At 43.4% G+C, this 16,450-nt stretch overlaps 1 protein-coding gene across 1 annotated transcript in view; it reads right to left on the minus strand.

Annotated features, from left to right (window-relative positions):
• Positions 1-11,819: 11,819 nt before the first annotated feature.
• Positions 11,820-16,450, minus strand: part of ZDHHC22 (zDHHC palmitoyltransferase 22) — a 5,109-nt gene continuing 478 nt past the window's right edge. The window contains exons 1-2 of the mRNA XM_009987951.2: positions 16,367-16,450; positions 11,820-12,085 (exon numbers count right to left, since the gene is read on the minus strand). The exon at positions 16,367-16,450 is cut by the window's right edge and continues 478 nt beyond it. Coding sequence (XP_009986253.1) covers positions 11,820-12,085; positions 16,367-16,450 — 350 coding nt within the window. The remainder of the gene's footprint in view (positions 12,086-16,366) is intronic.

The raw sequence follows: 16,450 nt of genomic DNA on the forward strand, positions 1-16,450 counted from the left end.
TTTGCATTCTTGCTTAGTATTGTCTCCCATGCAAATGATAATGCTATACAACATGTTCAGACATGCTCAGAAGTCAGAAAAGGACAGTCTTTGTCAAAGTGGAATTGGCTCTCACTGACTGTGCTTGAAGCATGCTTAGATGGTAATGCTACCCGAGAACACTCTGAAAGTGCGTTGCGGACATCAATTGTGTGAGAAATGGCCGGAAAGAATTCCAAAACATTTGTTTCCACACTAATTGTACAAGGAACGCGAGTCTGAACTTGAAGATTATAATCTGAATACTGAAATGCCTCCAGATGTGTAATGGGAGCTGCAGCCAGCCCAAACTGGAACAGAGCAGAGTGGTGAACTCTCAGAACAGAGGGTCTGTTGCTGTAGTGCTTGTAGTCTGCGGTGGCAGCGTTTGGTAGAGACTGTTGTAGTTAGAGAAGCGATGCAGTTCAGAATGAGGTGCTTGTGCACAGATACCCCAATGTCTCTGGCTAGTTGCTAGCAGATCAAAATCAACCTGGGCAGTCTGGACATGCACCTTATGGCCAAAGCCAAAGAGTCTATTTCTTTGAAAGGCTGGGATGCAAAAAAAAAAACTTGCCTGCACATTAAAATTGTTACCCTGTTCATTTTTTTCCGCAGCCAAACTTAAAACAGTGATGTTACTTGATGAGAACAAATATAGCAACACTCAATTCTTCTTGGACTCTTCTCATACATTTCCGTGGCACTCAAGCTCCAGGCCAGAGCTGCTCTAACCTGATCACACATAACGGCATGAAATTGATATTGGCAATGATGACACTTAATGCCCACAAGTACCATTAGCACTGACATGTCTAACATGCTTTTGGACTTTTTCCTTCTTTTTGTGATTTTCCCTGGTCTCTTTCTTATTAATTCTAATAATATCTTGATGTAGATGTGATATTTATGATGCGTAATATCAGCTCTCGAATCTTGTTTTAGTGATTGCTATTGATGTTCAGTATTTCTTTGACATGACAAAATATTTGTTTCAAATCATACATTGTTCTCACTGTACTGTAATTTTCCATTCCTTTTCCACGGCCTAAATAGTCACATCAGGTAGAAGATAAAATAAGAGAACTTTGAGTGAGGAACTGGTTGCCATATGGCTGACGCCTAAAATCTCAGCGATTTCAGGGGAAGAAAGTGGAAAAAGATGAAGTAAATTCCACAAAATTAATTCCATAAGTAGGTAGCAGCTGTTGGTAAAGGAGGGGAACAAAGGCAGAAAGGAAAAGAATACTGAACAGCAATGTTACAAAGGCTTTTTCTCACAAATGTGTGAAAATAAATTTTAAGGTAACCACCCACTTACAGTGTCCAAAACCTGTTTTCCAGGTTTCTTTCTAAAAATCTGAACACTGTATTTTTAACCACAAAGATTATTTTTTTTTTCCATTTGATCTAAATGTATAGTGTGAAATGTATCTTCATGGTGGAGATGAACTCACTTGCTTTCATTGAGTGCTTACTCTTCTCCCCTCCTCTTTCCTCCAGCCAAAAAGTATGCTGTAGGCTTAAGTTTGTGGCTTTAATCCTGCAAATTGCACCCAGCTCAGAAGCATTTGGCACCAACGTTGCTACTGCTGCATGAAATAATTCAAACAATAACATAAGATTGGAATTGAGATAGCCCCAGGCTCAGTTCCTGGTCTTACCGTGGAGAAGGTGCTTTGATCTTCTCAGCTGTAGAATGAGAAAAGCAATACTCGTTCCCTATTATAAAGTGCTCTAAGCTTCTTGTATGAGAATTGCAGTATTGATATTTATTACAAGTCATGACTGTGGGCTGCCATAGTTCTGGTGCTGGATTTTCTAAAGGCTGAACGTCTATGTGGTTATGCTAACCTACGTTTTGTTTCATGTTAATAAATTAAACTATATGCTCACTGGGTTGATTTCCCCTGAAGTAATTCCTCAAGTGAGTATAGAGACTGGTTCCTTATTGTGGATACAAAAAGGCTAGAAGCAGAAATTTTCCAGCTACTGCAGTGTCCTGTGAAAGTTCTTTTTCCCATGCAGGCTAGCTGAGAAACAGTTTGAGGTTTTTGTAAACTAAGACTTTATCTTGCACCTGTAGCTTGTTATGCAGTCTTGTTTATGGCACACTGGGAAAGTTGTTTTGAAATGGGTGTTGTAGCATTTAGCCAATCATTCTGGGAGGTGGATGGTCAAGCGACCAATTGCCTTGGCCATCCTTGTGAACCATATTATATATATATACGGATTTGTAATTAATAAACGGCTGATGCTGCTGCTGCCGCTGCTGATACTGCTGCTGCTGCTCCTGCTGTTGGCGTTGGTATTTTCTCCTGCACCTGAATTCTTGTCGTTCTTCTCTCCGTCCCCGGCACGGCAGCGACACCTTATGATTTGGAAAACTGAAAGGAAGGAGCGTAGGGTCGTAAAATCTCTACTTCTGTGCCTATCCAGTGAAATTTTTGTAAATGTCTCAAGGATGATAAGGCTAGGAGAATGGAGACAGTGTTAGCTGGCTGTGTTGCAGACACACAAAAAGAAGTTTTCCTGGTGTAAGTAGACATCTGTCTTGCCCTACTCATGTATTAATTTATGCCCACACATGTCATTTTCCTCCCCAGCATGTAAACTTGTTCATGTAACTGTAGTAATGCAACATGTGAAACTGGAGTCAAAAGCCTGGGGGCTTATCAGATGTTACATTTTCGTATTTAAAATGTTACTGTATTTAAAATCAGAAAAACACCCTCAGTATAGTCCTGGAAGACATTGAGTACTGCAGCCTACCAACAGAGCTGAGACTCCCATGAGTAAAATGAAGGGTGTGAGTAGTGCAGCTGTGGTTGTGGGACTATGTCTATGCTTGAAGGTAAGAATATCCTCAAATCTTTTTTCCCAGACTGAGCTACAGTGCTCTGCAACTAGTAGCACTAAGTATTTTCATTATTATCTCTTCATCTACGGAGCTTCTGTCCTGCTTGCTTACGTGTGTTTACATAGTTTGCACAATTTTGTTAGAGACACGCTGGGATTTGTCAAAGCCCAAGGTGAAAAAGATGAGGATGTAGGATTTATAGGAGCTGACTTATGAGACAGTGTAAAGACTTATTATTCTTTCAGATGGCTTGCAATCTGTAGTAGTTCATCAGCGAGTGGAGTTTTTGTATGTCTTGAAGAAACTTTAGTGGCACGGTCTTACTATTTGTGCACCTATATAACCCAAGTGATTGAGCATTTCTCTCCAAATTCACATTTCTTAAAAGGCCTGACATTTGCCTAGTTAACTGCAAAAGGATTACTTTCTCTGATGTAGCGCTGGAGACTTCTGACCACCAGAGTAACGCTTCTAATACCTCACAGACATCCTATGGGAAGTGAAAATCCATAGAGCCTCTTAACACTTCAACCGAAATGTAAACCTTAATTTTAGGCTTTTGCTGGAAATTTAAATTATGTATCGGTTACATTTCCACTGGGATTTCAGAAAGTAAATTTTATCAAACAAGTATAAAAGGTCGTTCTATTTGATTCATAAATAATAATAGCTGAGCTAATGGAATGTCTACTTTCTCCTCCTTGGTATTTCCCAGATACTGTGAAGATCTCCCAATTCTTTCACATAAATATTTCCTTTATAACCTGCTATGTTTTATCAAAAATATTTCCCTATATTGGATTTGGAAGGAGAAGTAGATGGAGCAAGAGTGAAGAAGAAAAAGAAAGAACATCTAAAAACGATGCCAGAATTCAAAAGTGATCTTAAATCTATTATGACATGTCAGTTTGCATGTATTTATACAGCTGCTCTATTCAAGGGTCCTGACATTTCCAGAAGTTCTTAATTGTCAGTGTTTCTCACCATCTGAAAGTTGTGTTATGGGAAGTTAACATACTTAACTGTTCATTTCAAGGTTAAAAAAAAAATCAAATAGAAATATAAATATGTTTTCTTCAGTTTACACACACACACAGTGATCATTCTGGCAGTGCTTGAAAGTGTAAAAGAGGGTAAAAACATAAGCAGTTTGGGTAACTTATTCTTATTGAAATGCTGAGAAATATCATCATAACTCATCATTGAACAGAAAACTACTTTAGAAATATGAAACTGTGAAGTTCTCTGCCGTCTGTCAATCATTGCTGGAGCATTTACGAACAGAAGTCGTGTGGGAATCAACATGCTCTAATCCCGTGCTTGTAAAGAGACTAGAACACTGTTGTGTGCTTCCTTCAACACGTATCACCTATATATAGTTACTTTGTTTGCACAACTGTTTGTTATTTCACGTTCCTTCTCTTGAATAAAGCACTGGTACTAATAAATACTTTGAACTCAGATGGCAAGAAGTGCAATGCAGCATGAAAAATGGTCATAATAATATAAAGAAATCCCAGGTGAGTATGATCAATATCTAGCTCGTCTTGGCTTAAGCTTGAGTGACTGTCTAGGTATAAAGTGGAAGCTTCTCTGGTTTATTTTTTCCCTATGTTTTCCAGAAACACCAGGCAGTTCCCTTTTCACTGTGCTTTGCTCTGTTCAGTTCTGTAGCTCCCTAGATGTGAAGATTTCAGTTTCTCCAACCTAAGCTTATTCTAAAGCCTAATGGTGGAAGAACTACTGTTTGGAAGTATTTCCTGAAACGTTAACATGTCATTTCCTTTTCTTAATTTGAACTCTGTTTCTAGTTGTTGCTTGTTTATCCAACAAGAATTATTTCTCCCACTCTTATGAGTGGAGAAATACATGAATGAGTGGCAATACATGAATGTTTGCCACATTTTTCTCACATCCACTTTGGCTGTGGTTACCCAAGCTAGGCAAATATAACTATTTTTTCCTCTTACAAATCCGTTTCTCAGCTTCTTAATCATTCATGGCTTTTCTGTGGACTCCATCTGGTTTGACTCTGATGAAGGCGAAGCTGAATATAATATTCAGTTTCTTTATTACATCAGAGCACCATGGAAAAGGTTTGTTGTATTTTTTTTTGCCTCAAGTTCATCATCATATGCAGTCTGAAATGCTGCCATCTTTATTCTGCAGGCTTATATTGAATTTGTCCATCATGCTATAATTTATAGGTTGGGTTGGCACACTCCTTCACATATTTCACACTTTCCTACTCTTTTCCCGTCAACATAACATATACCCTAATGAGCCCCCTGTGAAACTCATCCTTTCCCAGAAGATACTAGTAGCTGGTTGGATGACATTGGATCATTTTTGGCCAAATTAGTTCAAAAGGAGTAGTCAGTACACAAAGCCAAAAATAGATTGTCAAGGTGTGATAGTTTGATGTGTGGGGGGGTGTTCTGGTGGCAGGGGAGGGGATTTGCTCCCTGTGCCACCAGATCTGAGTCCCATCCCCCCCGGGGGAGGTTGAGCCAAGGCGGCGCCTCTGCGAATTGCCCTATTTAAGTTGGGACAAAGGGGCGGGAAAGGGCTTTTTGCTCAGGAGCGAGGAGAGAGCAGGAGGGCGCTGCCCTCGCTCCCGGCTCCCGGCCGAGCGGCCGCTCGGGCCCGGGCCGGCGCCATGTGCTCAAGATGGCGCCGGGGGAGCCGCATGGGGGACTCGGTAAGCGCCCCACTACCGGGGTGCCCGCCGGGCCGAGCTTCCCCAGAGAGGATTAATATCTAAGAGAAGACAACCACAACGACCGGGTCAGCAAAGATGGAGCAGGAGGAGGTGTACTGGAGCTGAGGCTTCCCTTGCAAATCGGTGTGAGATGGCAGGCGGCCACCCTGCAGCCAGGGTGTACTCGGCGGAGCAGCGACCCACTCGTGGCCCGTGGAGAAACCCACGTCGGGAGGGAGATGCCTGAGCCCAGGAGAGGTCGTGGAGCAGGGGATGCGCAACCAGGTACTGTTGATAATGGGGCATGGAATGCACAACGAGGTCGTGGAGGCATCTGGAGACCGTGGGACGACCCACGCCGACGCGAGTGGCAGCAGCTCCCTAAGAGGCCGAGACTGGTAAAGCCCGAACTGGTGCGATCCATGGGGAAGGATTTGCAATCCTGCGGGCAGGACTTACTTTGGAAAAGTTTGGGGACTTTTTCTTTCTGAGTAGGGGATCCACCGAAGCAAGGGAAAAAAATGGTGTAAAGACTCCTCCTCCTTTAAGAAAGGAGCGGCAGTGAACAACATGGATGAACTGACCTGTACTCCCCCATTCCCTGTCTCCCTGCGCCGCTGGGGGGAAGACAGAGCCAGGAACGAAAGGAAAATAGGGGGTGGGGAGGTGTTGTTTTAAGATCGGGCCTTGTTTTCTCTTTCTCCTCTCAAGTAACCGGTTTCGTTCCCTTTTGTCTTTTGTTTAGTAACTGTTAATAAATTGTTTTTGTTTTTATGAAGAAAGCCTGAGTCATGTTTTGCCCGAGACCATGGTTGGTGGGTGCTCCCTTTTCGGTTCTTGTCTCGACCCTCAGTCCAAAAACCACGACACAAGGGTAGAGATGTGGTGTTTGCCTCCAGCCTGACTACAGAATTTCTTTTACCCCAAACCTGGATCTGATAGAAAGCTTCAGTGTTACATGAAAGATCCTCGCCTGAGCTAACGGATTTTCCTTTCCAGGATTTTACAGCCTGGACAGTAACATTGCCTTCTGAGCTGATGGCATCTCTTGCTTCAGGACATTGGCTCTGCCCCGGCTGACTGTGTCTGCCAGCTGCATTGATTATATAGACAGATTTCTGAAACATCTGACTACCCTGAAGCAATGGAGCTATCTGAGGTGGTGGTGGGCTGAATTCATACATTTGGAAAACACTCTAGTTCTGGGAGCTAGAAACTGAGTCTTGTAGTTTGATTTGAAATTTCAGCTTTCCTCCTGGCATGAAAAATATTATGAGTGTTTTTGAGCTTTGTTTCCAGAGGCTTTAAAAATTTTTTTAGATCTCCATGAACTATATCACTGATATCTTAGTAGAACTTTGTTGCCACCTTTTGCTTTCTGCAGTTAGTCCCTTTATTTCCTTGTACCTTCTTTCATGACTTCATATTCACAAATCGGCTTATTTCCTCCACCCTGCCTCTTTTGAAGTGAACTGATCAATATGCTCTGTTTATTTTTAATTGATAGCAATTCTGGAACCACTAATAAGGTGTGTGCCAACATGTTATATCAGGCACTGTGCAAACAGTGTGTGACACTGGTACTTGAGAATTTGCATTTTTTATTTGTAAACATCTGGGGAGATTAGAAGATGCTGGCTCCAGAAGCCTTAAGGGACGTGGGACTGGCCTGCCTGAGCTCTGACATCACTTGCCAGTTAGATTCAGTAGGACAACCAATGCTAAAACCTCTTTGGTGTAATGAGGACAAGACTGCTGGCTGAAGGGCTCCCTAACAGGACTGAAACACTAATTGTTCCATATTTGCTGACTTTTGGTGTAATCTCTAAGGACTCTCTATTCCCTTGGCTTTCTGGAAAAGAGATGGAAAAGCAGAGAACCCATATGTGGACATGTAGTTATTAGAGAACATCTTACTGTTCATTAATATAAGTCATCTGACATCGTGTTTCCATTGATTTAAATGTCTAGCAGGGCATAGAGACTCCACGTATGCTTTAAATTTTCTTCTCCCTTTATTTATTTATATTGAAAAAGTAGGTCATTGCTTTACTCCAACCATTATAGTTCTGGCTAATCTTTAAATAACTCAAAGAGAACTGTATAGACTCTGCTGTTGCTACTTATGACTTCTACCCATGCACCTCCTGCTTGTAACATCATTTGCTGTTCAAGAGGGAAAAGCTCTTTTGGCTCTGCTGGCCCTTGGAGGGTTTTTTTTATGCAGAAAGTGATTAGCAATGGGTTTTTTTAGTCTGGGCTTTCTTTGTGTCCATTCAGTCAACAACTAATGAAGATAACTTGAATTCTGTTGTCATACCTCCTACCGCTGATGGCTCTCAGTGCATCATCCCTACCAACGTCAAATCACTTACGCTCTCGCTGGGGCCACTTTCTCTGATTGCTCTCTTCTGACTGTTTTAAAGATAGAGATCCTAAGCTCTGACCTTGGCTTTTCCTTCTCAGTCCAGGACTGCCCGTTCTCCTCCAGCTATCTCGTTAATGAGTCTCCTCATTCATTTATTCTGTCTCCTTGCAGGTATTTTTAGACTGTGGTCATCTCCCTTGAGTTGCCATTTCTTAAACAAGATAAGTGGTATTTCACATCATCTTTTCTCATATATTCCTTGTGCCTTATTACTTGAGTCTCTTCATATTTTAACTCTGTATCCTCTGAGGACATTCAATGAAGACCTTTTGCATGCAGGCTTTGAGGACTGCCCAGTTGTGTAGTATGAAGAGGAGCAACATCTACTTCTGATTTTGTATGAGATTCTTACTACACATAGGAACAGACTTCTGATTTACTTCACAGTTGTATCCCCTAGTTTGCTCTATGCTGTCATTGGAAAGGCTTCTGAAACCTTAGAGGTGGCACCATTTTTGAGATAACCACACTTAAAATAGACAAGCCACTAAGCAAAAGCCTATGGTTTCTGTGTAAGGTCTTAAGCAACAGAGAGCTTTTACTTCGGCCACTAGCATTACCAGAGAAGAAATGATGCTCATTTGATTTTCCAAAGCCAGAGTAGCCCCAAGTGTTTTATTTTTAAAACCTTTACAAGTATTTAGACATTGTCACAAGAAATCATGTTCCAAAATATGTTTGCTATTGCAGCTGCTATTTAATAAAATGCAAATAATAAGTAGTGGCTCTCTAAGCACAGAAAATGAGAAGCTTTTATTATTTATCTATATAAAGCTTTAGAGCCATTGAACAGGTTCAGAATTTGTGACATTGCTGTTGAGCTCAGCCTTCATTTACTAAATCATAGCTAAGAGCAAAGGTTCACAGTTGTTGAGACCTGTTACTTTTTTTTTTTGCCAAGGATTTCTGTAAGTGGATGCACAAGGAATGGATGTCAGCTGGATAATTAAACGGCTACTCTCAACTGTTCCTGCTGAACTGCTACTCTACCCCTATAACATGGCAATCCATGCACTTGGGAAAGAACAGAGAAATAAGCCAGTATACAGGGTCAGTCTAATGTTACATTTTCATAGCTTTTTTCGTTCCAGAGGATCATAACTGTAAAGGCTGTATACATCTGAAAGTCCCCCCACTACTGCTGAAATCCAGTAGTTTCCTGCAGAGGAACCGTTCAGCTGCATAAAATGGCGATGCAGCGATTTCCAGCCAGGAACGCAGGTGTCTGACAGAAAGAATAATTGCGGGGAGCTGTACTGTGGTTACTCAGACTGGGATCTCTCTGTGCTTCAGCAAGGATCGAGACTTCGCAGACAGCTGTGACCCTGACACATGGACGAGACGTGATCCAGCCCTGCTGGAAGAGGCAACAGGCTTCACACACAACTAATCCTGTTGAGCTGCCTGGGGGCTGTCCTTGCAGAGTGGTCCACCAAAACTTTGTGTTGGTTGTGCCCTTCTCCGTGTGCAGTCCCAAAGAGCTTCCAGCTTTCCGAGACTGCAGTATCAATCGAATGCCAAAAGCAGAGGGCGAGGGCGTCAAACTGTAATGTCTGCTGACATGAGGAAGCCGCTGGCTGGAATGTTGAGGTCCTGTTGCCTTCAGAAATATATGAAGAAGAAGAAATTGGATCAACCAGTCCGTGAAATAAGAACAATCCTGGGAATCCTTCCAAGGCGAGGTGTGTGGCAAAAGGTGCTGGCTCCAGTTCCAGCGACAAGGTGACTGTCTGCTCACCTTGATGCAATTGTGCCAGTAAGGAATAATTTACGTTGAGATGCTGTTTGTGGGCGATGATAATAGCTGAATTTTCCTGTAGCTTTCAGTTGAGGTTGATAGTGTAATTTATAAATAGAAATTAGAATGGGTCCGCAAGTTGGTTATTTGATGCGTTTTAGACTGGTCATTACATTAAAGTAGGAAGGATGAAAGGACTTGTCCAAAATCATATGAATTATTGGCAAAGCCAATAACCAAATCCTCACTTTTTCCTTCAACATGTCCGTAAGTACACTGTAACAAATGTACAAAGACAGCTAATGAACTGTCAAAAAGCACAATACAGCCCATGTACAAATTTGGAACACTTTTTATTGTTCACTGTTAGTGAAAATGCAGCATATTACACATGGAAACAGTGGTGCGTTCATGCAAACGCACGCAGTGTGGAAGGACGTATATCCTACATGTTCTAATTATCCAGCTAAGGGTTTTTCCAATATATTTTCATGGTTACTCTTCTGTATTTGTTATTGATCCAAATGTGCACACAAATGTGAAGCGGTGAAGGACAGTTACAAAGCCTGTAGCAATGAGTGCCTCTGTTCTGACTTTTGAGAAATGCAAGGATGAAAGCAGGTGCATTCCCCTACCAAGGATGCACCAAGAGCATTTCTGAGGAAGAAATGACATTTTTCACGGCTTGTCAGCATACTCCCCAGCTTATTAAAGAGAAGCAGTGGATTCCTATCCAGCCTGCATAAGATGATGCAGTTTGCCAAAACAGGGGCTTCTTGTTGCAGCTGCTGGGGAATCCAGCGCTATGATCCTAGTGGAGATGTCATGGTATCCTTTCTTAAGGCACCTATTAGCATAGGATCTCAGCACTGATCTCAGGGGCTGTTGCTGCAGCTAGAAAACAACTGACACATTAGGCTGATTAATCCCTGTAGTAATTCCATTAACCTCCTTAATGGAGTTATAACATGGATGCTCCCTCTGCAGCAACGTGAGAGGGAATTGCCCTGGAGAGCCTATAACTACGGTGTGGCAGGGATGTCTGAGGTAAACATTTTTTTGTTTGTTTTAGTGCAAAGCGAAGACTGGCTGGAAAACCTCCTTGTCTTCTGGGATTTTGAGCTCTTTACAGCACTAATGGTGCAGGTGTCCCCTGCAAGAGGGTGATGCATCACGGCTCAGACACGTCAGCAGGGCTCTTGGTGCCCTCCTGGCTCGCTGAGTGTCCACACTTTCCCCCACCCCTCTCTCACAGGCACACATAGCCCACCTCATCACACAGCTTCTCAGACACAGCCGTTCCGTTCACCTTTGCGGTTTCCTCTCCTGGTGCCTCCGTCAGGTCATGATTTATGTGCTCGTTGCTCCCTGTCAGAAGGGCAGCTTTGCCTGGACTGTGTTATTGGGAAAAGGACTGCTAAAAATAAGTAGCAGAGCTACAGTCCTGACGTATCATGGCATAGGGAGCAGATCAAGAACAGAAATGAGAAATTCTGAATTTCTCTTTGTTTTCTTCCTGATTTTCCAGCCTATGGAGAGAAGGTTTAGCCAAGGGCATAGCCTTCTCCTAGGGCAGCTTGATTACGTTGCAGTTCTGTCATTAAAGGCTTCTCAGTACAATAAGTTACCTCAAGTATGTAAGAGCCAAAAAGGCACCCTGCAAAACCCTTCCAAGGAACAGACACTGTTCTTGCAGTCTACCACAACAGCCTAGGCTCTCTGAAAGCTCCTGCTGTGGTTCATTAGGGACTGTATAGGGTGGCTAATGGGGCTGGGGGAGTCAGGCAGGAAGCCACAGGAAGGCCTGACTAATTTTTCTGCTAGTTCAAAGACTGTTGCCAAGTACACAGGTGCAGTGATGTGACTACTAAGCTGCAGTATCTCTTCATCTACATGGTTTGTGATCTCCTTGTTAATATGCTAAATTTATTCTGTTTGATAGCCAGTCCTTTCCTCCCACAGAGGCTGCAATCCCAAGAGATGGAGTATCCCAGCTTTTTAATGATCCAGGAGACAGCGAGGGAGAACAGGGGAAGTGTTGTGTGCATGGGATGCACACACGCACATGGGAATTTTATTTCTCTTTCTGCCTACGGTAGTCACCTCCCACGTTCAGCACAGGGATGAGAAGTCCTAGCAGCCACCTCTTGCCAAAGACCTCTCGCAGATTCTCCCTCCAGGGCCGGGCTCTTACCACCATCCCTTTCCGCACCTGGTAGCGTGTCTGCCCGCGCAGGATCAGCAGCATCTGGTGGCAGCAGAAGCCAGCGCAGGCCAGTCCGATCCCAAGCCAGAGGTAGAGCATGAGAATGACAAACATCTCAGAGCTAAGGAGTGCTCCTGCAGACCGAGAATCAAGGGGAGGGAGGACAATAAAAGAAAGAGTTTAGACACACCTCACATACCAGTGCTAACACTTAGCCCCAAGAACCAACGAGCTGGCTGTAATCTCTGGCCATGAGTGGGAAGTTAGGAGGAAGACAAGCTGGTTGCTCTAACTGTGCAATGGACCCTGCTGGGGAAATATTAAAATGATAATGGTCTCTGTATATTTCTCCCTTTGCTGTTAATGGGAGGATCTAGATTTCAGGGGCAAATTCAGCCAGACGTGAAACACTTCTGTAAGACCTCAGCACTATTTTGAAGAGTAGTTAATTCATTTAAGGATCTGCCTGCTCAACACAGTGAATCTAAGATTTCTAAGATCTTTTTGAAAAGAGATGTGGGTCCTACAGCATGTAGATGCTTCCAGAAGACTACTGTGTGCGTTAATGATAGGCAGAGAGATTTGGGATTCGTCACTATATATGTATATATGCACACATATGTACATATATATAAAAATATTTTAAAAAGAAAAATCAATTCATAATGACTTTCCTACCATTGGGCAAAGGCAGTTTTCATATGAATGTAAGAAACAGAAACAGAAAACTTTCCAAAACGCAATCCAAATTCCTCTTTTAAAGCAGCTGTTAGAATACTCAAAATACTTTGTAGGTCTGAAGCTCCTAATTCAACAGTTTTTGCAGTACAGATTTATGCTGAACATGTCTAAATAAAAATATTTCGTGGCCCATTTCCTCTACAATGATTTTAGAACTCCTTCTGGAAAATATTAGTATAATAGCAGGTATCACTGAGTGACCTTTTGGTGCATAGGCAGATCAAAACCCATTAAAATAATATCCTCTGTATGTCCATATGAATGTGTACACACGTATTTTGTGTATATTGGTATATTATTAAACACCCATATTTACACACAGGCACACAAAGAAAATTAAATGTGTGTCAATGCTGGTATAAATAGCTGACATCCTCTCACTGGTTCCTGTGAGGTTTAGAAATGAAAAAGCTCTCACATGCTCCTGTCCATCTGGAAGACCATGAGACAGGCAGACTCAGGCAGCTGAAAGTTCTGGTTGCTCTAGGGCCCTACAAGAGCAGTTCTGCTGGAGCAGGGATTGCATGGACAACAGAGATGTGCTGCCTGAAACAGGTACAGGGCTGCTTCAGGTTTTAAGTTCAATACAAGGGTGGCTGGATAAGTGTCTCTTGCTTCTCTTCTACAGAAGGCTGGATTAGGTGGTGTCATCTGGTTTTGCAATCTATGATCCCAGCTTCTCCACCTGGCAGTACCATAGGTGAGAGATTGGGGCTGACCCATGGCAATCACATTAAGCTTTGGGCTCAGCCAGCAGACCCGTCTGAGGATGATTTGTAAGGACAGTGACTACAGCCTCGAGCTTTCAAAGATTGTCCTCACTTGAAAAATCACAGAAGTCATTCAGTTTTCTTCCTAAATGCAATGTCATCTTTCCCTTCTCATTAGATCCCATCCAGCTCAGTGGGCTTCCTAGGCAATACAGCAAAGGACGATCAAGTCCCTCAGCATGATGACAAATCCTCATACCAGTTCTGTCGAAATAACTTAATCCATCAGGTAGGAAGCCCAGAGCCAAATATGGGCTTCTCTGCCCCTCTTCTGCTGGACTAGAGTGTGACAGACATTTGTTCTTTCTTACAGCTGATATTCAGACAGGATATGGAGAAAGCTCTTTTCTTTAGAGCCTTTGCAAGGCAGCTGTAAGCTTTATTTCTGTGAGCTGCTTAAATTCACCATCAAGAAAGTTATTACCCTTGTTTCCTGTTGCAAATAATAAGCACGTCTGAGTTGTGCTTTCCAAATACATGATTTTTTTAACCTTTTCTTCAGGTCACCTACTTAAAACATTTTCTATAGTTTCTTCTGTGGATACAATCTGACCTGTGTTTACAAAAGTGGTCTCCATTTGTCCCTCATCACTGCAGCCCATTTTAGTCTCAAATTCACTTTTGCTCCAGCTGTCCTGGTGTGATCTCAAGCTTATTGCCATACATTATCTGTGCCAGAAAAGCTGAATCACAGGCCGAAATTATATATTCTGGGTCAGATTCTGAAATCCATGCCTGAGCCCAGTTTAGGCAGAATGATCCAACTGAAAATTTTCCCAGCATGAAAGCAGGGAACACGCAGTTGACATAAGACCAGCAGATTCACCCTTCATCCTCCTTCACTCCTCCTCCAGTAAGAAAGTGCATGCTGGAGAAGAAGAAAGGTGAAGTTTTTTCTCTGCTATAGCAATGCTCTGTTTGGATCCTACAACAACCCTTAAGTAATAGTAATGTTAGCTGAAAAATACTGGTTGGACAACTCTTTCAGTAATTACTCCAGGCTATGTTTTTTTTTCCTGAACTGGAGGTTAAATGTGCTGACAGAAACCCAGGAGGCCCTTCATCCCAAGCAACCAAGACGCCGTGCACCCATATAATGCTGTGCTGTGTGAGGCAGCAGTTCTCACGTCAGTGGAGCTAGAGGTTTGGTGAGAGCTGCTGGGAGCTGCTGCCTCTTGAGGGTGTTCTGGCTCCCAGCCCCCAGCCCTGCACCGAGCTCCATTGTGTCCCACTCAAACACTCCCCACATGCTGCCTTTGGCACTGCAGTTGCTGACACCAGAGCTGGGGCACTTGAGTGGCTCTTCAAACACATGCCAGGACCCAGCTCATTGCAGATGAGCTCACAGAATCAGAGAGAGAGAACTAATTCCTTGATAATCTCCTCCCACATCTCTGCTCCCCCTCCCAGGCTGCTGTGCTGAGCAGAGCTTAGGCACAGAGGAAAATCATTCCCAGTGTTTTTAATGCTAGTGAAGCTCGTGCAACATTATCTGCAAAAATTCTTCCACTTGGAAAAATGACTTCATAAAAATGTCATGGCAGGATTTCATGTTTATTGTCTCTCAGTGATTACCATGACAAATCTGCTAATTTGCCAAGTAGAGAGATATTTGTTTGTTTTCAGATGGCAACCCTGCAAACTCAGCCTGGAATTCGAAAAGCAAGCTGGGGCCTCTCTGGCTCCTGCATCCCCAGCAGCGGAGACTCCACGCTCAGATCATCATCAACACTTCTGGTGCCGGTGCACGAGCCAAAACAGGCTTCGGGCCCTTCTTACCGAGCTCAGCTGAATCTGCAAAGCTAAAATATATGGGATACCTATTTTAGTCTAACAAAAGCTGATCTAAGTGTGCAAGGCATGAGCTGCATAGGGGGGAAATAGTGTTTTTCTGCAGCCACTTTCGGGGCAGAATAACAGCCTAGGCAGTCTGCACAGTCATTTCTCTGAGACCAGGTTTTGTCTAGCTCTTGGGTTTGGACAGAGACAGAGTTAAGGTTGAAGAGTTTGAGGATGTGTTGAAAGGTAAAACGGCAAGGCTGGAAGAGGAGAGGAAGAGTTATGGGACCAGAATCAGGAGGGGGAAGGGGAAGGTTTGTGGAGATTTATGGAAGGACAGGGAGAGAAGGGAAAGGGGGAGAAGCAGAATGAAGGGTAAAGGATGGGGAAAAGGGAAAGATGTTTGCTTTTGGTGTGAAGCTCTTGCAAAGAGCAGGCACAGAGAATTTCCTCTGTTTCTCTGTAGACCTGTGTCCCACACTGGGCTCACGAGAGAGGTGGCTAATCATGTCACATTAACTCCTCTCTTGGTTTCTGCTGCCTCAACCCCAATTCTCCTGTCCTGGAAGAGTGGCAAGATCTCAGTAAGTTTGTGATGTCAGGAGGCAGGAGATAGCAGAGGGGGTGAGTGGACCTGGATGAAGAGAATGAGAATATCTCTGCTGGGATATCGGGAGCCTGCAGACTTATAGGATACAAAAACCTACAGACCCCTCACCTCTGCCTGTAGGACAGGCAAAAGATTCCCCTCACCTGCAGAAACTTGAATGAAATTCCTCTCTTTCATCTAGTTGCAACACACTCCCTGCACAACAGATAGCCCTAGTCTATCATCGACAAAATATGGGTTATGGGGCATTTTCCAGAGCCTAATGCATTAGGAGTAGGGCTGTGGCTGTAGCCCGGAGTGAGTCCCAGGCTCTATTTCAGGTGAAGCAAAGTCCTTTGCAAAGGCTGTCTCTAGCCTCTAAAGGGGACTTTGTTGAACACAGCCAGTTCTCCCACTTGCCTGTTTCCCCACCACCACTCCCCACACAAAGCTCTCTGAGAAAGATCATGTCCCCCCCCACCGCCGGAGCCCTGAAGGAGGAAGATGCTCCTCATCTCTGAGGAAGGAGTCCTTACCTGAGAAGAACTGGCTGATGGAGTGAGGCAGAAGAGTGAGGAAGGCCAGTGGGTTCGCAAAGGACATGGAGAGTGCAGCAGAAA

This window comes from Tauraco erythrolophus, chromosome 6, assembly GCF_009769465.1.
Source record: "Tauraco erythrolophus isolate bTauEry1 chromosome 6, bTauEry1.pri, whole genome shotgun sequence".
NCBI lineage: Eukaryota > Metazoa > Chordata > Aves > Musophagiformes > Musophagidae > Tauraco > Tauraco erythrolophus.